At 41.3% G+C, this 24,980-nt stretch overlaps 1 protein-coding gene across 1 annotated transcript; it reads right to left on the minus strand.

Annotated features, from left to right (window-relative positions):
* Positions 1-4,105: 4,105 nt before the first annotated feature.
* Positions 4,106-24,152, minus strand: LOC139268143 (fibronectin type III domain-containing protein 7-like). The gene is made up of 13 exons (XM_070886178.1): positions 24,105-24,152; positions 23,453-23,471; positions 22,838-23,095; positions 19,553-19,807; positions 18,603-18,863; positions 17,881-18,156; positions 11,429-11,683; positions 9,944-10,201; positions 9,361-9,615; positions 6,153-6,407; positions 4,466-4,726; positions 4,276-4,305; positions 4,106-4,149 (listed from the first exon to the last, which is right to left on the minus strand). Exons 1-13 carry the CDS (start codon positions 24,150-24,152, stop codon positions 4,106-4,108), a joined length of 2,475 nt encoding a protein of 824 aa, XP_070742279.1.
* Positions 24,153-24,980: the final 828 nt, after the last annotated feature.

The following is a 24,980-nucleotide window of genomic DNA, read 5'->3' on the forward strand; positions in this document are numbered from 1 at the left end:
GACCTGCACGACTGCCATTACAGCCCCAAACACTCTCAGAGAGTGGAGGGCTTGGACATCGCGCAGCAATGAGGCTTCAAAAACTTTCAGCAGGCACCAGACTGGTGCAAAGAATAACGTTTGGCCTCCCTGACCACCACTGCCTTTAATTATCGCTCCCTAAGCGGTCAGATGAGGTGACAACGTCTCCTCTTGCTGGCGTTGTTGACGCCCGGCGATGCAGCAGGGGGCAGGAGCGAATTTCACATCCGGGGTGGTAACAGGGCGCTGTGCACTTGATGTCGTCATGATCTACGGGGCGCAAGAGACCGAGGCGGTAAATGTTAGTGCCAGAGCAAAACCGGCAGGGTAGTTCGCAGGAGTTGCTGAATTTGCCGCGCCTGGCCGGTAATCTTAGCGTCCCGTCACCACCCTCGATGGTGCTAAAGGAAGTGCAAAGCAGCCGAATTTCTCCCCCGAAGAGTCCCAACACCAATCCTTGAGCAGGCTCCTCAGTTCTTCCCCCATTTTGACAACAGTTCCCTAACAAGTACTCGCTGTCAATTCAGCTAATATTTTTTCCATGTCCAGATTTTACTTTGAGGTCTCGTTATTTCATTCTTATGTATTGGCTTTTTATGGGGAACTTTGTCAAAGATTTTCTGGAAGTCCAGAATTATCTTGTCATCAGTTCTTCAACTATACCTTTAATGATCTCCACCATATATTTTGCTGTTCAGAGTCCGTCTCTCCTCTGTGATGTGCCTTACATTAAACATGCCATACAAATAAAAGCTGCCGCCATTGGACCTTGCTCCTTCATCTTTGTTTCTCAATAAATGAACTTCAGAAGTGGCGCTAGTGGTGAAAGATGTTCTTTATATGAACAAGGTTATTTCAAATACAATTTGGTGGTTTATTTTATAACTTATATAATCATTAAAAATTAACGTAGCATAAATTCCTAGCAGCAAAGCACAATTTCTTAAATTAAGGTTTAGGCACTCTGAATATAGCAAGGTTATAAGAATGAGGATAATTAATAATGCTGTATAATGCACAAGTTATTTGTGTACCTAGATCTTGGTTCTGTTTTGTAGTTATCGGATAAGTGGTATACTTCCCCAGTTTTCTCCTCTCCTGAAGGCACAGACTCTTGCTGGCATTTTTCATGTGGGAGTGTTTATGTCTGCAGGCTATACAATCTGGGGTAGGTAGAAGCATCATAGCAGATCCCGATCTTCTGCGCAACAAGAATGTCCACACTCATGCAGCAGGAGCAGGAACTGTGGCTAAATTTTGTGCTCCCCAACCCAAGGCACTGAGATCAATTGTCATCATCATCATAGGTGGTCCCTCGAACGAGGATGACTTGCTTCCACGAGTTCACAGGTGTTTTGATGAAGGACCCGATGTTCCAGTCCTGAACTCCAATTGATGGGGTGGAAGATGCCTGTGCGTGGATTTTTTTAGCGTGTGGTTGCTGTTGCACACCAGCCACCACATGGGCTTGACAAAGCTAGGTCTTGGTCCAGTGGCAAGGGTTAACCAAGACAACTGGAGACCTGCTCTGCTGCACAGACCTAGCGTGCACACATATCGCAGTGTGGGCTGGCCCGTGCTGCCCCTGGACCCTCAGCTCTTCTGGGACCCGTACCCTCAACTGTCGCACCTCCAGAGGTGGTAGAAGTTTAAAAAGTAAGGTTAAACATGTCTGACATGAACAACAAGAGACCATCAAACAGATTTATCTCAAAATGCATCTGTAGTGCTGTCTAATTTTACCGAATGTTAAGAGTGCAAGGCAAGTGGCTAGCTGGATAGAATTAAATCCCTAGCTTAACAATGTATGCTACATAGCAGATGTCAACACTATCTAAACAATTTAACCAAGCAGAGGATGATAATCTTATATTTCAGTAAAAATAAATTAATTACTCACCCTTTTTTGTTAATCTTAAACATAAATTATGCAAACATATAAAAATTACATTCATATAGAAGACATTAGAGGGCGAAGTGAAAAAAATTCCACATCTCATAAAATCACATTACAGTACTTTGAAGAACATGTTAAGGCAAATAAGTTGTATGCAATTGTAGTGCATCTATTGCTATCAATTGTAGTGCATCTATTGCTACCTCAGCTGACATCAGCTAAATAGGTCTATACCAATGATCAAGCTTGGGACTGTCCTGGTCTGCGTGGCTGTGTACTACACCGAGCAGTACTTTCAAACCACCAGGGAATAAGCAGTCAGTTTTATAGGTTGTTGCATTTATTCGGGTTCTAATTATAAGTGTCACCAATATGGTGTTTCAGGACACAAGGCAGAATACTATTGATACCAATTGCAATGAATTGTCCACTCGGCCCAAAGATAGACCTCTGAACTGTGCTGGGAAAAGATTTCAAACTGTTCTGTGTTTGGTCAATGGGGTACTGTTTTGAATTTTCCCAAAGTAAATTCCCAGTCATCAAAAACTGGCATTTGAACTTGATCTTTAACTTAAGGAAATGAGTTCCTACAGAAGAGAAACTAGTCAGCCACTGAATCATAGAATCATAGAAATTTACAACACAGAAGGAGGCCATTTCGGCCCGTCGTGTCTACGCTGGCCAACAAAGAGCTATCCAGCCTAATCCCACTTTCCAGCTCTTGGTCCATATCCCTGTAGGTTACAGAACTTCAAGTGCATCTCCAAGTACTTTTAAAATGTGGTGAGGATTTCTGTCTCTACCACCCTTTCAGCAGTGAGTTCCAGACCCCCATTACCCTCTGGGTGAATAAATTTCTCTTCAAGTCCCCCCTAAACCTCCCACCAATTACTTTAAATGTATGCCTCCTGGTTGTTGACCCCTCTGCTAAGGAAACTGTCAGGTAGTGAAGAGCTCCAGATCATGAAGGACCCACCCAGGGCTAACAACACAGAGAAAGAAAGAGAGAAAGAGAGAGAGAAAGAGAGAAAGAAAGAGAGAGAAAAAGAGAGAGAAAGAAAGAGAAAGAGAGAGAAAGAGAGAGAGAAAGAGAGAGAGAAAGAGAGAGAGAAAGAAAGAAAGAAAGAAAGAAAGAAAGAAAGAAAGAAAGAAAGAAAGAAAGAAAGAAAGAAAGAAAGAAAGAAAGAAAGAAAGAAAGAAAGTGAATGGCTGGATAAATATATTTTAGTCTGGCACATTGCATATTTCCCAGCTTGCCAAAATTGAAAAGTTACTTGCCCTTTGAGTCCTTGTTTTGTATTTTGATTGCCAAAGGTTGCAGGTGCCCATTACCTATACCAAGAATGTGGCAGTGTAGTTACCATCTCATATTATATTCTATCATTGTTCAGTAATCATGATGTAACATTTATACCCATGTACAATGAATATTTAGTAATGATTAAATATTATGTAAAAACATGGCTTCAGAAGTGGCTGATTGGCCCACTTTTGTGTAATAAAGAGATAACCACATTCTAAGCAATTTCCATGGGTCCGCAAGCTACAGAAATGATAATTGCACACAATATAGAGATACATCTAGGTTTGCTTTTATTTTTAATATCACATGCACAACAAGAAAAAGTCAATGTTTTCCAGCAATCACTGTTTATGTTTTCTTCTTCATGCTGTCTTCAGATATTTCTTCATTTATACAGATATTATAAAAAGCGTATAAACAAGATTCAAAAAAGTGTTTTTTTTATTGTCCTCATATATTGTTTTCACTATTTTAATCAGTACCACTGTAATTTTATGACATATATATAGTTAATGTTATGAATCTTTTTTGTTTATTAATTATGTAATTTTATCTTGATTCTTGATTAAAATAAGGACGTGCTTAAAGATATTGGCAGTTTATCAAATCAATAGATTAGTTTCCAGTCGGTGAAACAAAATGTACATCAAAGTGATTTTCAGAATAATCATAAAGCAGTTTTCTCACAGTGTTGTCTAACTTAAGTGTAATGTGACGAATGTTATTTCTCATTGATTCTGTTGGGATTATTTGATTTTGTTGATCTGTAATCCTGGTAAAAGAAACATGTATTAGAAAATACTACAATACTATGTGAATCAGTAAAACATGTTAAATGCCAAACAATTATCTGCATATACAAAAGAACTTTCACCTTGCCCCTTCTAAGCTTCATTATAAAATAAGCTCCTCTTCCCTCGATAAATTACTGAATAAATAAAGAAAACAAAATTGCATAAATGTTGACAAACTATTGAATAAAATGTTATGTTAGTTAATTTATAGGTGGAAATGAGATTCAGTAAATAGCTAAATGTAAAAAAATAGTTCTTACCCATTGCTCCTGAATTCATAGAACAGGAGACTGAGGAAATAATATCATAAAAGTTTTTAAATCGAGCTTTCATTTGCCTTAACCTTCATAATACTGACATTGTACAGGATTCCTGAGAATTCTGAATAGGATAAAGTAACTGAGCATGATTTCAATAGACTTCTGCTTTCAAATCATAATATCACTTTACCTGAATACATTTTCATCGGACAAAACGTGACTATTGATCCATCTATGGAAACAGGAGAGACGATGACGGTGTAAATGTCCCCGCAGTAAATCTCACTTACGTCACAGTAAGTGTCCCCGGACGTCGGAGAACAGGTGAAGTTTGCATTGTCGCTGGTAACATTTACAATGTAATTCATAGAGCCAGCAGTAGCATGCCAGTAAACTCTTAATGCATTGCTCCCTAACCTGTAGAGTTTAACTGCAGATGGGCAGCAACCACCTAATTGAAGATATAAATAAAAGTTCATTAAGTACATTGAACTTATAAACAACTAACTATATCTAACAGTTCCTTGCATTTGACATTAAATTAGCTGATTTTATAAACACATTAAAGCAAAAGATCCAAAAATCTACTAAACTGAAGTAGAACCAGGGAAAATAAACTCATAGATCCAGTAAAACTTGGATCTATAAATAAGTTATTCAAAGTTAATTATTATAAATCACTAAAGTTAATATGTTTGCTTTACAAACATTGACTCAAATTTCAAAATCTGCAAAAAATGTCCAAAATTAATTATCTTGTTTTATAATTCAGTGCAAATCTCTTGTAATAGATTGATCAATGCTGACCTGATTTGCCCAGTCTAAATCTTGTCCATTAAATAAAAATAAATAACACTTGTAGTTATACACTGCCTTTTCACATTGAAACGTCTCAAAGTCCTTCCTAGAATGAATATTTTTAGAGTGCAGTTACTGTTGTTATGCAGACAAATGTTATAACCAGGGGAGGGACTGACAATTCTGAAGCTTTAAGAATCCTGGTAAAATGCAACATTTTTAATCAATTGGTTAAATAACTTAAGATGTAGAATATATCGTTAAATTGTAAGTTGGCAACTGCGAATTAGTAGCTACAGATCAAAACTTTCCCTATCGCCCATTTTGCACTGCCACTGAAAACCTCTTTCCACCCAAGACTGTACAAGATTAACATTTTTGCTTTAAGAGTAAGCAGCGCTTCCTTGTAAAGAATAACTAAAAACTGCAGGATCAGTTCAATTTTCCAAAGAAAATGTTGGTCTTGAGATAAAATGATAGTGATTGAATTCCCCTCAGAGTGATATCCGGGTAATTTGTTGGTGATGTGTGCTGGCCGGCCGGCTGATAATCATGCCAGGAGAACTGGTTAATTTTGAAGACCGGGCCTTATTTGCATTGGGCCAATGGGTCATGGCCTGAAACCTAGAGTCTCGAGGCAGCCCTTTGGCTCTGGGCTGCCACTATATCAGGCTGCCTAAATGACCCAACCGGGCTGGAGGAAACTAGGTTCCTGGGGGTGGGAATGGGGGTGTGGCCCAATCTTAAGGGGGGGGGCGGGGGGGGGGGCTGGTTGCAGTGGTCACCGGCTCAGGCTAGCTCTGTGGGGCTAGAAGGATCATTTGTCCTTTTGAGGTGCTACCGTCCCGTTGTTGCCAGGCATAAGGGGGGAAAATTCAGCTCATGATATCATGGTAAGAACTGCAATAAAAATAACTGCAATTGGAGCATCTTCAAGTTCAATCTCAATGAAGCCACCTGATCAGATATGATGGTAAGATTCACTGTTTGATAAATGATTCATATCCATATTGAGAACGATGATTAAAAATAACAGAATAATATAACGTATAAATGGAACCTCTCTGTTCTTTACTTACTGGATGAATACCCTCGGTAGTTGCACACTGACATCTGTCCAGTTTCACTAATAGCACTTAAAGACACTGTATAGTTGGTGCTGCAAGTTATACATCCAAGAAGGCAATGGGTTTCTCCAGTGTGGCAGTTAGCCTGTCCTTTAGATGATTCCAGGACTGTAGTATATGATTGTGCTCCAATTGCCGCAGTCCAGCTAACGTTGGTCATTGACTGTGTAATCTGTGTGACTGTGAAGCTATTAGGGCAGCAGGGTGCTTGGAAGAAAAATAGTTGGTTTACTGCCAAATATGTAATTTTCCATTTCTGAATCTTTATCTTTATAATATTCACTCCCAAGTAATCCCCAACCAGTGATTCTTTTTAAAAAATTACAAAGTTATGAAGTCAAATTATAAGGAAAAGAACAAAATTTAAAATTGAAATACTGAGAATACTGTTTTTGCCTTATAAAATGATTGTATAATGATAATGAAATTATCAAGAAACATTTTAGTGATAAAATTGCACTAGTAACATACCTTCTAAAAAGTAACCCATGAAAATCATTTCTGGAAAATGCAATTAATCATGTGCTGCTCAGATTAAAGTAAGTGAACACATTCAAAATTTGAGAAATTCTGAAAAATACTGTGGTTCCCAGTTTATCTGGCCCTCTTGGGATATATTTTTTTTACTAATTTGTAAGCATTTCTTCCCCTCTCATTAGTACCAATTTTCTTTCTCTCTCCATCCTTTCCCTTCTGCATGGGTTGACTCCTGGCTAAGGTATTGTTCCACAGGTACCAATGTCAATCACCCGCTAATATCTCGCTCAAATAAGCATTATTCACATGTGAGCTTTAACAGTCATTTAACTGGAGTGTGGGAGCATTACACAGTCCTGTCCTCACCTGATATTCATATACCTGTACTACTCTTCAGGTAGGGTCTGTTAGAAATAACGGAGTTCACAGCACTCTTAATGATCTTAGGATGTCCCAAAGCACTTCACAACCAATTAATACTTTTAATTGTTGTAATGTAGGGAAATACAGCAACCCATTTCTGTACAATAAGGTCTCACAATGACCAATTTAAATGGCTTTCATGATGTTGGTTTGAGAGATAAATGTAGGCCATGACACCGAGAGAAACATAGAAACATAGAAACATAGAAAATAGGTGCAGGAGTAGGCCATTCAGCTCTTCTAGCCTGCACCGCCATTCAATGAGTTCATGGCTGAACATGCAACTTCAGTACCCCCTTCCTGCTTTCTCGCCATACCCCTTGATCCTCCGAGTAGTAAGGACTTCATCTAACTCCCTTTTGAATATATTTAGTGAATTGGCCTCAACTACTTTCTGTGGTAGAGAATTCCACAGATTCACCACTCTCTGGGTGAAGAAGTTTCTCCTCATCTCGGTCCTAAATGGCTTACCCCTTATCCTTAGACTGTGACCCCTGGTTCTGGACTTCCACAACATTGGGAACATTCTTCCTGCATCTAACCTGTCTAAACCCGTCAGAATTTTAAACGTTTCTATGAGGTCCCCTCTCATTCTTCTGAACTCCAGTGAATACAAGCCCCGTTGATCCAGTCTTTCTTGATAGGTCAGTCCCACCATCCCGGGAATCAGTCTGGTGAATCTTCGCTGCACTCCCTCAATAGCAAGAATGTCCTTCCTCAAGTTAGGAGACCAAAACTGTACACAATACTCCAGGTGTGGCCTCACCAAGGCCCTGTACAACTGTAGCAACACCTCCCTGCTCCTGTACTCAAATCCCCTCGCTATGAAGGCCAACATGCCATTTGCTTTCTTAACCGCCTGCTGTACTTGCATGCCAACCTTCAATGACTGATGTACCATGACACCCAGGTCTCGTTGCACCTCCCATTTTCCTAATCTGTCACCATTCAGATAATAGTCTGTCTCTCTGTTTTTACCACCAAAGTGGATAACCTCACATTTATCCACATTATACTTCATATTTCCCTGCTCTTTTTCAAGTAGTGCCCTGGGATCTTTTATGTTCAAGTAAGAGTGAGGCTTAGTTTAGGTCCACTTGAGAAGGTGTAACATTTGCTCCAAAAGACAATGGGCCAAATATTCCGGCCTCGCTGGGTCCATACAAAGTGTGGATGGTCCCGGCAAGGCCTCGCCAAAGCCGTTTTTTGGGGCACAATGTGCATGCGGTGAAAACCGTCTTTTTCGATCAGTCTCTTGACGGACCTTCTTCAACCCCGCAGGAAGGACATCTGCGTGGGGAGATTGGGCTATTTGCCCAACTCCTGCCCAGCAAATGTGCTTCAAACTTTTACGCCTGGTAAAAGCAGATGCATAGCTTACTTTTACTAGTGTAAGAGTTTTAAAAGATCTAAAAATTAAATTTAAACCCTCATTTTTATATTAAAAACCCTATCCATTAAGGTAAATTTATTTTTAACATTATTAACACATTAAAAATAATTCCCCCAAAAATGCTTTTTTTCTAAAACATTTAATTATAAATATGTGGGGTGCTTTATTTATTTATTATGCCGTGTATTAGGGGAATTTTCTCATTGATAGTGATGGGAGTCCGTACAAACAGAGCTCCCATTTTTATCAATGAGAATACTGCATAGTGATTGGTGGTCCAGACCCACGTGACTCCAGCTTGTACATACGTACGTACCTGAAAGGCTTCTTTCCATGTGCTGCGCAGTGAATCTAGCCTCTGACTGGATTCCTCCGGGACCACCAGGTACTTCCGTAGATTTTTTTCAGATCGGACGCATTCGTACGAAGGAAGCCTCCGACTGCAATTTTCCTCCCAATACCTCCAACAGTACAGAATTGCCTCAGTACTCAATGGAGTGTCAGATGAGAATATATGCACAAATCCTAGAGTGGGGCTTGAACCCACAAATTTTTTACTCAGAGTCAACAATGCTACCACTGAGCTAAGGCTGACACCTGATAACAACCTTGACTGATTTTTCTCCATCCCAACTCTGGAATACTGAGACCAACTATAACACTCCTGAGATCAGTTAACTCAGTACAGACCAGGATTATGAACCTGAGAGTCTCCTGGTCTGTGTGGTTCAGTAACTGTGTAAACCAACTGAGCCTTCATGGAGTGGATGGCATATTCAGCAATGATCTTGCAAAGTGTCTGAGACTATTTCAGTTGAAGATGTTTCGCATGAAATAAATCTTCTAAGCAAATGGATATGTGTTTACCTGTTTCTAATGGTAAGCTGTAGCTGGGTAAACTCTTCCCTTCTGGAGTTGTGGCCACTGCACTGACGGAGAAGGTAGCTCCGCAGGGGAGGTTAGCGATTTCACAAGAATAGCCTGAGCTATTGCAGGATCTGACCCCAGCCTTTCCGAAAGCAAACACCTTGTACATGGCACCATGGTTATTTGGTTGCCATGATACATTAATGGTCGATGGATTCACTTTTGTAATATTCAGAGTGCTGGGGCTGCATGGTCCTGTTAAGAAATTGCAATTTCAAAATCTAAATTGTTCAATTAAATTTCACATTGAAATTTACTTTGCTTCAATGAATACTAATTAAACTAATGTCATAAATTAATAGTTTTTAATATAAGTATATATAGGCAAAAACCATAATCGCTACCTTTATTCTAATTCGTCTCTTGATTTTATATTAACCATATTATATTGCACTGTGTGAAATAACATGGTAGGAATTATATTTTACTTATTACAGCGTTTGTTCTTTCAATTAATTTGTTTATTAGAGCCCAGCTAAATGTTGGACAGGGTGACGAGCACACACCCCATTTGTAGTTTTACCTGTTGTGATTGACTTTTTCTGACATGAGTAGTTGAACCCCCTGATATCACTGTAAGAAAATATAGTAACATTGTAGGCGGTGTTGCATTTCAATCCAGACAATGTGCACAGTGTGGAAGTGTCATTACAGAACACCGCTGAGCTCCCATCTTGTGCTTTGGTTTCATACATTTCAGCTCCACGAACGGGATTCCATTTCACCTCAATGGTATCACTTGAGACAAGCAAGGCTTTAACATGTGTTGGACAACATGGTGCTAGGGCACAAAGAATAAACCTTTTAACACAAGCAACAAAACTAAAGTCATGTTCACAGGGAGAGTGTTAATTGATAGTGTGCCTGCAGTATTACAGGGTATTTACAGCACAGAAATAGAACATTCGGCCTAACAGGTCTATGCCACTGTTTATGGTCCACACGAACCTCCTCTCACCTTATCAACATACCCTTCTATTCCTTTGTCTACTTAAGACAATATCTTATATTGATAAAGTAATATTTTATTAGGGTATTTTAATGAAGATCTAAGCTAAATACAGTAATAATAATTGGGCATCTATAGATATTGAAGACATAGATAGTAACTGCAGGCAGCTGGTGGAATGACCACCCATTCTTACTGGTGAGTTGCCCAGTCCATTTCGAGGGCCGAGCCTTATTACCATGTCACCGGCTAGCTGCAGACCCTGAATGGTGTTTATTTCAGCTCACCAGCTGCGAGCCAGCGCAATATCACTACAGCTGACCCAGCCAGCAGGCAGGTCGGTCCGGGGGGAGCGCCGGTGGCAGTGGGCCACAGTATTCTTACAGAGGCCGGAGGAACACTCCTGCTCTTCCTGGCCCAACACAAATCATTCATTGCTTATGGTTTTTGGGGCCATTTCTCCTAACTGCTTGGTTGAACTGGACGGAGTGTGCACAGCTCCATGCAGTTGTCCCTCCAAATTGCTTTGGGGCCTATGTACTTCTTGGGACCCTGATATTCAGGTGAGCGCTTGGGTCACCCAGCAGAAGGCTGCAGTAAATCGGGCGGAGGAGCAGTAACAGGGCGGTAAGAGGTGCCCAGCGATTTCAACTCCATTACTGTCCCATTACCACCAGGCAGGTCATGTTAAAATCAGACCTTGGGTTTCAATGAATATTCCCCATTAAGTACAGTACAGTATGGAAGTGCCTTTCTTCATTGACAGGATTACATTGCGATTTCACATCTGCGTGGTTTGAATATGATGGTCGCAGAAACCCTTCTGAGCCTGCTTAAGTATTGCAGCTCAGCCCATCAAAAACGGGCCAGCGAAGCAGAAAAAGTACGCAAATATATGTAAAGCAATGGGATTATAATTAATTGTGTTATGATATGCTGCTAATATTAATGGTCAAATTGTTTCACCTATTGGGGAGCTGTAGAATATGTTGGAATGGTAGGACTTGGAGAATTTGATAACATTCTCCAGTTAAAATGAACTGCCCATGTAATACTTGCCTGTTGTATAATTTAAAACGTTGCCTGGAGGACTCTGCCCAGCTTTGTTGTATGAAAAAACACTGATAAAGTAAATGAATCCGCATTCTGACCGGAAATAACAGTTTGTTAATGAAGTGTTGCACATAACCTCGAGGCCATCATCTCTTTTCACAAAAGTAGTGTAGTAATCAGTCAGGGAGGATGGGGACCAGGACACTGTCAGATTACCAGAGTAGATCTCCCAAATTGTAATATCATGTGGACTACAAGGTACTACAAAAAAAAGCAAAATTAATAAGTCATTTTAAAAATACACAAATTGTTTCAATAGACAAGCAATACATACTGATTTCATAACCCAATGACTTATATTTCCTATGGATAATACGCTCCATCCAAGTAACAAAAGGGCATTTTTTTTTTTTTTTTTGAAATTCGTAGCCAATCGTTCCAATTCTTTGTCAAATCACAAACGCCAGAGGTCACCTTGCACACGCCAAGGATCACTCTGCGCCAATGCTCTTAGCCAAAAGGCCTAGAGCCACTGCACCGTTCCTGGAAGTACTGCAATACCAGGTTCGTGCCATGGAGGTGGATGGGTCAGGTCCCCCACACACCTCCGTGGAGGTGGATGGGTCAAGCCACCCCACCCACCTCCTGTACAAAAGGGCATTTTTACTCTACCCACTGGGCGGGAACAGCATGGGCGAGCAATTCAAATGGAGCGGCACCATCTCCCACTTCATTTCTGTCGATCTCCTGTGATGTATTTGCGGCCATGCTCTGTACCATGCATTGTACCATGTAATTACATGTAGCAGCCAACAGATGGGGAAAGCCCGGAGGCACACATTACTGCACCTCATGCTACCTCCCCCTGCAGGTTTCACTTTTGGAGTTTACATTAAACCTAAAGGTCACAAGGTGATAAGCTCCAGCAAATGGGCCACGTGTGATTTATTATATTGTTAAGCATATGTATCAACTGACGAAGATGGGATACTAACACGCAGCTATGGCCACCGTTGACTACATCAAGCGATATTGCATCGGGGAAGACTGGGACTTCTTCATTGACTGGCTGGATCAATGCTTTGTCACGGAAGACTTAGAGGGAGCCGCGAATGCCAGCAAACGCAGAGCCGTCCTCCTCATGGTCTGTGGATCACGGACATACGCATTGATCAAGGACCTACTGGCCTCGACGAAACCCGTTGAGAAAAGTTACGAAGAACTGTGCGAGCTAGTTCGAAAGCACCTAAAGCTGAAACTCAGTACGCTCATGGTGAGGTACCGTTTCTACATCCACCGGCGCGGTGTAGGCCAAGACGTGACAGCATTCATCTCTGAGCTAGGGCGTCTTGCTGGGCCGTGCAAATTTGGGACAGTTCTTGAAGAAATGCTAAGAGACTTCTTTGTTTTGGGAATCGGGCATGAAGGGATTTCCGCAAATTGCTAGCAGAGGAAGACTTGGTCTTAGCCAAAACCACCCTGACAGCTCAGGCATACATGGCCAGAGAGGAAGAAACAAAGCTACTCTACTCACAACTTCGGAATCACCCGGGGCCAAACACCGTGAATAAGCTAAATTCGGCGGCAGACAGGAGAAGTGCCCCCAGCTGGGCTAATGCGACCTCTGCTCGACCTGAGATGACTCACTCACCACAGCAATGGACTATTGCGAAGAGATCAGTACCTGTGAATGCAAGTCCATCAGCAAGCTGTTGGCACTGTGGAGGGGCTCAACGTGCAAACCAGTGCAGGTTCAAACAATATGTCTGCAAGAATTGCTCAATGATGGGGCACCTCCAACGAATGTGTAAACGTGCTACAACTCGATACGTATTGGAGGATGGGAGATCAGGCGTAGATCCTGAGGATCGCGCAGAGATGACCGAGGAGGAGGAGGTACATGGGGTGCACATGCATGAAGTGCACACCTTTACCAACAAGAGTCCCCCGATTATGATGAATGTTAAACTGAATAGCATACCAGTACCGATGGAACTGGACACGGGTGCAAGCCAATCGATCATGAGCCAGAAGGCCTTCGAGAATTTATGGGCAAACAAGGCACACCGGCCCAAGCTGAGCCCGATCAATGCGAAGCTGCGCACCTACACCAGAGAGATTATCCCGATCCTTGGAAGTGCAATGGTTCAGATGCTGTATGATGATTCTGTGCATAAATTGCCACTATGGATTGTTCCCGGTAACAGGCCCATGCTGCTTGGCAGAAGCTAGCTACGGAATTTTAACTGGAAATGGGGCGATATAAAAGCACTGTCGTCGGTGGAAAAAGCCACGTGTGTGCAGGTCTTAGACAAGTTTTCGTCACTGTTCCAGCCCAGCATTGGCAGCTTCACAGGGGCCAAGGTGACAATTCACCTCAGCCCAGATGCGAGACCCGTTCACCACAAGGCCAGAGCGGTCCCTTACATGATGCGGGAGAAAGTAGAAGTTGAGCTAGATCGGCTTCAGCAAGAAGGCATCATATCGCCAATGGGATTTAATGACTGGGCCAGTCCCATTGCCCCCGTTCTTAAAAGTGATGGGACAATTAGAATCTGTGGAGATTATAAAATAACCATAAACCGAATATTGTTACAGACCAGTACCCGCTACCCAAGGCGGAGGATTTGTTGGCGACCCTGTCGGGCGGAAAGCTGTTTTCGAAATTGGACCTCACCTCGGCGTACATGACCCAGGAGCTGGCAGAATCGTCCAAGAAGCTTACGTGCATAAACACACACAAGGGGCTGTTCGTATACAACCAGTGCCTCTTCGGGATCCGTTCAGCGGCTGCGATCTTCCAACGAAACATGGAGAGCCTGTTGAAATCTGTCCCGGGAATGGTCGTCTTCCAAAACCTCATCTTGATCACCAGACACGACACCGATGAACACCTCCATAATCTGGGAGAGGTGCTACGCCGACTAAATCGAGTAGGTCTAAGATTGAAATGAACCAAAAGCATCTTCTTAGTACCAGAGGTGGAATTCCTGGGAAGGAAAGTCACAGCAGATGGTATCAGACCCTCAGACTCCAAGACGGAGGCGATCCAGAAGGCCCTGAGACCACGCAACACGACAGAGCTGCGCTCATTCCTAGGATTACTGAACTACTTGGGTAACTTTCTGCCTGGGCTGAACATTTTGCTTGAACCATTACATGTACTGCTCCGTAAGGGTGATGACTGGGTCTGGGGTAAAAATCAAGAAACTGCCTTCGAGAAGGCCAGAAACTTATTGTGCTCAAACAAACTACTGGCGCTGTATGATCCCTGTAGGCATCTCGTTTTAGCGTGCAATGCGTCATCCTACGGGATCGGGTGTGTGCTTCAGCAAATGAACGTGTCGGGTAAGCTCCAACCTGTAGCGTATGCGTCCTGCAGCCTTTCCAAGGCTGAAAGGGGATACAGCATGGTCGAAAAGGAGGCCCTAGCTTGTGTGTATGCGGTAAAAAAGATGCACCAGTACCTATTTGGCCAGCGGTTCGAACTAGAAACCGACCACAAGCCGCTCACGTCATTATTCTCTGAGAGCAAAGGCATTAATACCAACGCCTCAGCTCGCATTCAGAGGTGGAAATTAACGCTGTCCGCTTCCGACTACATGATCCGCCACAGACCAGGCACCGATAACTGCGCAGATGCACTCAGCCGACTCCCGCTCGCCACCACTGAGAGTGAAGTGGAGCAGCTCGCGGAACTGATCATGGCCATGGAAGCCTTTGAGGGCGAAGGGCCACCTGTCACGGCGCGCCAGATAAGAATTTGGTACCAGCCAAGACCCACTGCTGTCCCAGGTGAAAAACTGTTATTAAGTGGAAACTGGGCAACCATGTATGGAGAGATGCATGGCGATTTAAGCCGTTTCACCGGCGCAAGAACGAGTTATCCGTCCAGGCCGACTGCATTTTGTGGGGGAATCGCATAGTCCTGCCCAAGAAGGGCAGAGATTTATTTGTCAAAGATCTCCATAGCACACACCCCGGCATCGTAATGATGAAAGCCATTGCAAGATCGCACATGTGGTGGCCCAGCACTGTGCAACACGTGCGCGCAACTCAGCAACGCACCCAGGGAAGCCCCCCTGAGCCTGTGGTCCTGGCCCTCCAAACCCTGGTCCCACATCCACGTAGTCTACACGGGTTCCTTTCTAGGAAAAATGTTCCTAGTTGTATGATACTTATTCGAAATGGATTGGATGTGTTATAATGTCGTCCAGCACATTCACCGCCACAATAGAGAGCCTTCGGACAATGATCGCCACTCATGGCCTTCTCGACGTCCTTGTTCGTGGCAATGGACCATGCTTTACGACTCCGAATTTCGCGAATTTATGTGCTGTAATGGCATAGAGCATGTCAGGTCGGCCCCGTTCAAACCTGCTTCCAATGGCCAAGCTGAACGGGCAGTACAGATCATAAAGCAGGGCATGCAGCGAGTGACGGAAGGCCCCTTGCAGACCTGTCTGTCTCGCGTGCTGCTTGCATATCTGACGAGGCCCCACTCACTCACAGGGGTTCCACCCGCCGAATTCCTCATGAAGAGGACCCTCAAAACAAGGTTGTCCCTCGTGCACCCGGTTTTAAGTGAGATTGTCGAAAACCGGCGTCTTAAGCAATGTACATATCATGACCGCAACTCTGTACCGCGTTGTATCAAAGTCGATGACCCTGTTTTCGTGCTGCACTTTGTTACGGGCCCCAAGTGGCTCGCAGGCACTGTTGTAGCTAAAGCGGGGAGTAGGGTATTCATGTTAACACTCACTAATGGTCAAACCTGCACGAAGCACATCGATCAAACCAAATTGAGATTCACTGATGATCCAGAACCACTGGATACTAAAGTGACATCGACTTCCAACCACAAGCAACAGAACCGGCGGTTCACCAGGAGACAGAACCCATCGCACCGAACAGTCCGACCAGAACCGCAGCACCGCAAGGTAGCGACATTTCGGTCAGGCCGCCCACACCCAGCGTCCAACTCAGACGCTCAACCAGAGAGCGCAGACTCCCGGTCAGGCTCGACCTGTAAACCGCATCTAAGACTTGGGGGGAAATGTTGTGATGTATTTGCAGCCATGCTCTGTACCATGCATTGTACCATGTAATTACATGTAGCAGCCAACAAATGGGGAAAGCCCGGGAGGCACACTTTACTGCACCTCGTGCTGCCTCCCTATATAAAGCAGGCTCCCCCTGCAGGTTTCACTTTTGGAGTTTACATTAAACCTAAAGGTCACAAGGTGATCAGCTCCAGCAAATGGGCCACGTGTGATTTATTATAATGATAAGCATACGTATCATCTCCGACTTTTAATGCCGCAGACTCAAACGGGCGCCTCATGCATAAATGCTAATCGGGGTCCTAAGCCATCAACAGGACCCTGATAGCTTCTTATCTGGGCAGAGTTGCTTAATGCACTTTAATATTGCAAGAGCACCAACCTCAACTATCATCTTCACTTTGTTTTCCAACAGCGACCACACTTGCCCAATCTCCGTGAGCTTATCCGTGGAAAGAAAGGTTAACTGGTCACCCTCTTTCTTTGTATACACGGAGGGTGAATTTCTTCTCTTCACTAATTTAGTTAAAAAATAAGGTAAACATATGTAAAAGGCAGCAGTTGCTACTTTATATTTTGTTTACTTTTTTTTGCTAAAGTTGATGGAGATGGGCATTTACTCCTCCAGTGTAGGATGCTTGCTAGTGACTCAATCCAATAGTACCACTGATGTCAACTATGGAGATTTGGGGAGCAGAAGAGTTCAACAAGCTCGCTTTAAAATGATTTTTTTTTAAATGAGGTGGCATAGCAACAGGCTCAGCTGGAGGTGAATGTAACAAGGACAAAGGTAATCTTAATTCTGAAAGTGCAAAAGGATTGAGAGCACCCTATCTGCTCCAAGGCCCTTGAATCATTCTAATGTGACACATCTGCATCCAAGGGTCAAGGCTCCACTTTTGAAGAGGTGACTCTTTGGCCATCATCTCAATTGCAATGTTACTATCTCTTTGAGAATGGTAAATGGTCAAGAAGTGACTTCTTTAAAGTGGAGTTCAGGATATCTAATTTCATGATGGCTTCAGTGAGTTTTTCTTCCCCAGAGATTTGACAGTTCAGCACCTTCCTATTCTTTATGTATGGAAATGTCCATGGCAGTGATACTTCAGCCCCACTGATACAGGAGGCCAATTGAGAAGGGAGTAACAGGGCGTAATGGAAAGAAAACAGGTTAAAATCTTTGCTATATTATTTGTTTTTTTAAATGTTTACTTCCATATGACTATAATTTCGAATAGCATAAATTAGGTTGTTTTATGAATAGCCAATGCTTAGAAGTTACAAGTAAAAACACACTTTAGCTCAAAATATGAAAGAAAAAGATTGAATGTCAGTGGAATCAAATTTGAGTTGTAAATGGTTAGCAGCTTGCTTTTACTTAACTCTGGTACTTACCACTCGTAAACTCTGCAGCCTTTGCAGGGTCAGATGCACCTGCTTCATTAAAGGCGACTACAGTGACATTGTACTGTACGCCACACTGGATTGGAGAGATGATGCAGGATGTGGATTGTGATGTGCAGTTCTGGAATACAGTGCGAGATTTTTCAAGGGGTACAGCAATGTAATTTGTTGAGCCTACCGAGGCATTCCATGTAACAACAACCCCCAGAGTTGCGATCAATGATTTACCGGTAAGAACTGCTCGCACAGATAGTGGAGCAAGTGGTCCTAAAATAAATAATTTGTTCAAATTACTCTGCAATTTCTGAAAACCTGTTAATAATTTCAGTGAAACAGGTTATTGTCTTTTTAGCTTCTCTTTCCAGATTGTTTCGTATCTGTAAAATCATTTACATTTTTTGAATCATGTTAAAATAGCACACATCAAATTTACTAGTGGCTTCAATACCTATTTAGCATGATAACTAACAAAAGATGTTGATACCCAGTATAATTTTGTGGCATTTTCCTTGAAAGAATGATTTATTGCATTAAACTGTAAGAATTTATTGAATTTTCACTTCCAAAAACAATCTACATTTTTAAAAATTCTGTCATTGTAAAAATTGCCCAGAATTAAAATAAACATAAATCTTACCATTAGTGTCTAGACAAGCAGTTACTGATTAGAAAATCCTGATAAGCATTTTTAAATATAATTGTTTGTTTCTTACTTGTTATTTGTTCTTTTATCGTGTCATCTCCAGGTATACCATTGGCATCCAAAGCATGTGCTTTTATAGTGTACCAAATGCCTGGGTCCAGGTCAGTGAACGTTACATTGGTGGAGGTTATGGTATTTTTAGTCTTGTTGCCTACAGCATCTGACCTGATGATAATGAAGCTGTATTTCACTGCTTGGGATACAGGCTCCAAACTGACCATTATGGTACTAAAATTTGGTGAAGTTGAATGGATGTCAGGGGCAGCTAAAACTGTAAACACACAACAGTGATCTTAGAAGTTAAATTAATAAACAATACTAATCATCTATCATTATATAACAAAACTTGGAATTTGATGCAACTGATCCTCACTTATTAATCAGTAACTTAAAAAAGAAACTTCAGTAAAAGAATAAATGAATTTTAAGATGCTTTGATGTCTTTTCATTTCCATCATTTTCTTCTAAGTCTCACTCCTTTTCCACAGTCTATATTCCTGAAGTTGTAACGTTATTAAAAAATAGTCACAGTATGTATGTTTACAAATAAATATATTTGTTAAAATTAGGATGTATTGAATTTATGAGTCACTGAGTATGTACAATTAAAGTTTTTTTATATATATAATAATGAGGCAGATTACTATGAATCTTTATTATTGAAATTGCCCTTGGGGTTTCAAATTCAAACTAAATTTGTTCTTTTTATTTACAGTAGAAGCTACATGAAAAAATCAGCTTCCATTGAAGGGGTTTGGAATTTAACTGCCAAGTTAAGTGTCAAGTCTTCATATTGTTATGAACCAGACCTTACCTTCCAGGGTCAACTACCATTTACACTGTGTATGGGAGCTGCTTGGACATTTTATTTTGACCAGAAACCCTCGAGTCAACACTGGTTTTCAAAACAAGAGATACTCTTTTCCTCATTCCACCCTACTGAAGATTCTATGAACATACCTGTTCTTGTTTCCACAGGTACCGATGGTTGACTGTTTCCTCCAACATTAGCAGATTGTACAGAGATGGTGTATAAAGTATACGGCTGTAACCCTGTCAGGGTCCCCGATGAATAGTTGACAATGGTTTCAATGATCGAATTGCCAGCTTTTGCTTTCAAGACATAGCTAGTGGCTTTGGGAACTGCTGACCAATTCACAGTAATGCTACTGCTAGTCTTTGAATAAGCATTTATGTTCAAAGGGATATCAGGAGCTATAAAACAAAATCACAGTTAATACAGAATGCTGTCTCCAAAATATTTAGCAGTATAAATGATAAATATCATTTCATTTTCAATAACAAGCTTGCCTCAATTTAATTAAGACATTGTTTGCAATAATTTGTTTGCATCATTTTAATATCGACTGTGTTGTGTTCTCCCAGTGATTACATCACAGTCAGTAACAACTGAACTACAGCAGGTCTAAGGACATTGGATGCGCGTTTACAGTTCACCCAATTTAATGCTGAAACAAAACCTAATATTAGAGAGTGTACATAATGGGTAATTTTCTGACTTTGAGCTCCCTGTAGGGAATCTCACCCACTGAGACTACACATTGAAAGTTTGGCTACTCACTGTCAATAATTTTTTGATCATTTTTGAAAATCTTGAGCAGTGCACATCTAATTTTATGATATATGTTAGAGGGGATCTACTTCAGGCCTTTAAATGCTGAAAATTCTGATTGTCCAATTAAACATGGGAGCATGGGATAAGGAGCTTCAGACTAGAGAAGCTGGGAATGTTCTCCTTAGAATAGAGAAGGCTAAAGGGAGGTTTAATGGAGGTGTTCAAAATTATTAAGGGTTTTGATATAGTAAATAAGAGGAAACTGTTTCCACTGACAGGGGAGTTAGTAACCAGAGGATATAGATTTAAGATAATTGGCAAAAGAACCAGGGCGGAGATTAGATTTTTTATTTTACACAGCGAGTTGTGGCAATCTGGAAAGCACTACCTGAAAAGGTGGTGGAAGCAGATTCAATAGTAACTTTAGAACTGGAATTGGATTTTTACTTGAAAAGGAAAAATTTGCAGTACTATGGGGAAAGAGCAGGGTCATTGGACTAATTGGATAGCTCTTTCAAAGTGCTGACAAAAGCACAATATCCTCCTACTGTGCTGCATAATTCTATAATTCTGGGACACAATTAGCAAACCACAAATACATGGTGGGATGGGGGGAAAATGCCCTCTATGTACTACTGATAATGACACTTCAACTAATTGTTAAATGTTGACAGAACACCAAGAGGACTTCCCTGCTCTTCTTCGAACAGTGCCATTGGGATCTTACACGTCCACCTGAGAGGGAAGGCAGGGCCTTGCTTTAACATCTCATCCAAAGGACAGCACCTCCAACAGTGCAGCACACCTTCAGTACTGCACTGGTGTCAGCCTGAATTATGTGCTCAAGTATCTGGAGTGGGGCTTGATCCCATGACTTTCTGACTCAAAGACGAGTACTACCTTAATTGCACCTGGTGTGAAGAAAGCATAGTAATCTTTCAACTTCAAGTTTAAAAATTCCAAATAGTCAGCTAGATCCCTTTATGTTTTTAAAGATTGGATCGTGCAGTGTTCTTTCCTAACAATAAAATTTTTACCAGCACAGTGGCAAGTTGGTGAGCAGACACATGCATTTAATCTGACTACTGCTTTCATCTGACTACTTAGCTTTTATTGTTTTTAAATGGCACTTGCGGTATAACTATATTATATGTAGGGAACCTTTATGCTAATCTGAGTTTTAGCCTTCTGTGGCAATTGTATTACTGTCTTTTATTATCAATCCATAAACAACGACAACAAGTAGCATTCATATAGTGCTTTTAACGTAGAAAAATCCCAAGGCACTTCAGGGCAGCGTAATCGGACAAAAACGAACGCAGAAGCAAAGAAAATATTAGGAGGTTGAAAAAGGTGTGTTTTAAAGAGGTACAACCATTAGGGCCATGGCATTATGCTGCGGAATAGTCATGTATGCATGTTTAATATGTTGGTCTGAAATGCAACTCTATCCTATTTTAGTGGAGGCATTAGCCTTTTAAAAATAAATAATTTAATACCTCCACTAAAATCAGAGAGAGAGGAAATCAACAGAATGAATTAAGGGTTCAATCATTAGTATCTCATAGTGTTATTCCAGGGCTTGGATAATGAATAAGATGCCATGGCCTAGAAATTACTGTATGCTATATAAACAGGCAGAATTTTAACATCTATGAATTACATTCACCTTTCTGCTATTCTAACAAAGCTAATTACTTGCTTAATATAATTAGGCTAGTACCTCCATTAAATAAGTGAACAGAAGAACATCACACCAACACATTAATGGTATGTTCATTAACATCTCAACCTGTAATTCCTAGAATCGATACTGAATTGATTTCATTATAAAAATTAAAAGGAGCGTTTAAGATTACCCATTACTCATGATCAAATAGGTGGCACTGAAAACATATTGTATCATAATTTGGTGTAAGAGTGAATTGAATGGCATCTACCATTCTAGACTTGCCCTTGCATGTTTAGGTTTTTAAATATTTTGTGTGGCAAGTTGTTGAATGTGCAAGCTGATAATGTCGCAGTGAGGGAAACTAGGCATCTGGGATCTAAGTAAACAGGATAAATATCTCCTTCATCAATCAGATTGAAGGATTGTGAAATTAACAGCACAATCACTGAGAAGGAAGTGTAAATTAGAATGGGTGAATGCAATGCCAAATCAGGTACAGAAAGAGAAATAAAGAGAGGGAAAGAAAATTTGTATTGAGAGAGAAAAAAGAGAAAAATATTTTTTTTACATTTTTAAAATCTCCAGCAACAATTAAAATCTGATGGAATGAGACTCCATACTTCTAATCGTTAATTTTCAGTGCCAGAGAGGTTGACTGGCAATAATTAACACTTAACATTGCTAAAAGGATACTTAGACTGAAATGGACAAAACTTAACTTTCTGTGGCCAGTTTAGTTCCTATCTATTGCGCAAGTACAGAAACTTTACACATTTAATGGTGAGCCAGACAGTGAGATGCCGTTTTCCCAAAGCTAACAGCGAGCAGTAAATCTCGGACAGCAACTTTGGGATTTTCGCGCTTAACCTCGCATCTGCCTACCCCTGAAGTTGCTATAGCACTGGCTCATAAATAACGGAGAGTGCCATTATTTTGACAGAAAATTATGGCCCCATAATGCATAAGGAGCTGTGAAATGTAGATTTGCAGAACTCACTTGTTAGCTGTTGTGATGTAGCTTCAGCCAGTATGTTACCGTTCCAGTCAAGAACCTCGACTTTCACATTATACAGAGTTGCAGGTAACAAGGAGGTAACTGAGCCGAGAATAAATCGGTTGTTGAAGTTAACAAACACTGGCTGTCCCATAGCTGAATTGGAGGTTGCAGAAAGCTTGTAGGAATGTGCTCCCACATATCTGCTCCAGCGAACTGAAATACTCCTGGATGTCGCGGTGTAAATCGTCATGGTGAAATCTTAAAAAAAGGAAAGGGGATAGGTTAATGGGTGTCTGTGCGCGCTTATGTGTACATATATATTATATAATAGTATATGTGCGTATGTGTATATATACATATATAATATAGTATGTGCATATATTATATAACGTGTGTGTATGTGTATACATAATATAATATATGTGCATATATTGGGTGTAATATTTTTGATGACCATATAATTCAGTTTTTAAGCTTTTTTTCTTCAAAATGTACCACAGGCAAAGTGACATTTTTGATTTGCGGCAGAGTGGGTCCACGCAAGGAATTTGTAGAAACTCATCTCATTCAAGCAGCGATAACTACGTTTATTCTCTGAAGGAAGAATTGACTTACCAGTGCTTGCCGAGGACATCTGAAAAAATAAAGTTTGAATAGAGTAAAGGCACTGGGTTCATTTTGTGTCACTTACATTTCCCAGTTACACACCAGGGAACGTTTAAACTAGCAACAAGTACAGTAAATGTGAAGCAAAGACCAGGGCAAAGCAGATCAATGGCATATCGTTTTTTTTTCTTATAATCAATTATATTCCTGCAATTTTTCGCCACTCAGACAGATCAGCTACTGTGTAGAACTGTGACATCTTGTCACCGGTTTCAGTATAGGGCATAAATATCACATTTCTATTTCATATTTCCTTTTTGAATCTCTCTATTGATTCAGAGCGCAAGGTTGGGAGTCGCTGACAGCTTTTGAAAGAGCCAGTGTTCTAGTGTGCAGCATCTGCCTCCTCACTGCCGAACAGGCTCTTTTGTGATAGTCAAGTTATCAGACATCCAAGTACATTAACGTTAATGCATTTATATTTAAAGTGTTTAAAGGTCTGCTTAAAATTTTTTTAATATATTAATAGCGGAGTTAATTGAATTAGACCACATATTACGAAAGTATAGTCAGAAACTGTACCAATTGGACAGTTGGCAAAGTAATTATATTGATAGAAACTTGAAACGTATCTTTTTGATGCGCACTTGTTTTAACTCACGTTCGCAATGCAGGCTAGCAGCACATAAGTCAATCCTCTTGTGCCCATTGTTTGATAGATTACTCCAGCATCAGACTGTAACCAGATTGTGCACAGGCGGCGTACAGTTTCACTGTGGATAAACAGATTCGAGATGTCACTTTCTACCGAGCTCTTTTACTGCTGGAAATGGCTATAAATCTTGATGTCTGACACCGCCTCTTTTATTCCACCCTGACCAATGACAGACTGCAAGCCCGTGTTTGGTCGTTGCAGCAGTTTACCTGATTTCAGCCTTACAATCTCACAGGGACTCAGCACACGTCATTTTGTTGGAGCAAAAGTCGGAAGCTCTGGAGCAAAATGATGTTTGCTTGTTGTGATTTAAGCCCACCTTTGCTCAAGCCAATCGTCATTCTTCACAATAAATCTGAAGATAAATTATCTGATTCACCAGAGCTCAACCGTTGGGGGGGTTGAGCCCCACCAAAAACAAAACCTCAGTCTTCAGTAGCCCTCTAGTGAAGCCCTCTAGTTATGCTGGTAGTGTATCACCTTGTGTACTCTTTCAGTACAGGGCTCAAGTCCCTGGAGAGTTGGCACTGTGCTGAGGGAGTGCGGCACTGTCGGAGGTGCCGTCTTTCGAATGAAACCTTAAACTGAGGCCCGGTCTGCTCTGTCAGGTGGACGTAAAAGATCCCTCAATCAACATCACTAAAAAAAGATTATCTGATCATTATCACATTGCTGTTTGTGGGAGCTTGCTGTGCACAAATTGGCTGCTGCCTTTCCTACATTACAACAGTGCCTACTCTTCAAATGTACTTAATTTTCTGCAAAGTGCTTTGGTCGTAAGGTCGTGAAAGGCGCTATATAAATGCAAGTCTCTCCTTTAAG

The sequence above is a fragment of the Pristiophorus japonicus genome, chromosome 8 (genome assembly GCF_044704955.1).
Source record: "Pristiophorus japonicus isolate sPriJap1 chromosome 8, sPriJap1.hap1, whole genome shotgun sequence".
Classification (NCBI taxonomy): Eukaryota; Metazoa; Chordata; class Chondrichthyes; family Pristiophoridae; genus Pristiophorus; species Pristiophorus japonicus.

Excerpts from the sequence above, each read along its gene's own strand:
- LOC139268143 (XM_070886178.1), bottom strand. The coding sequence starts at position 24,152 with ATGGGCACAAGAGGATTGACTTATGTGCTGCTAGCCTGCATTGCGAAC. Across the intron at positions 9,616-9,943 it reads GAAAAAGTCAATCACAACAG|GACCATGCAGCCCCAGCACT; the intron begins GTAAAACTACAA and ends ATTTCTTAACAG. Across the intron at positions 4,727-6,152 it reads CTACCGAGGGTATTCATCCA|GTGGTTGCTGCCCATCTGCA; the intron begins GTAAGTAAAGAA and ends ATCTTCAATTAG.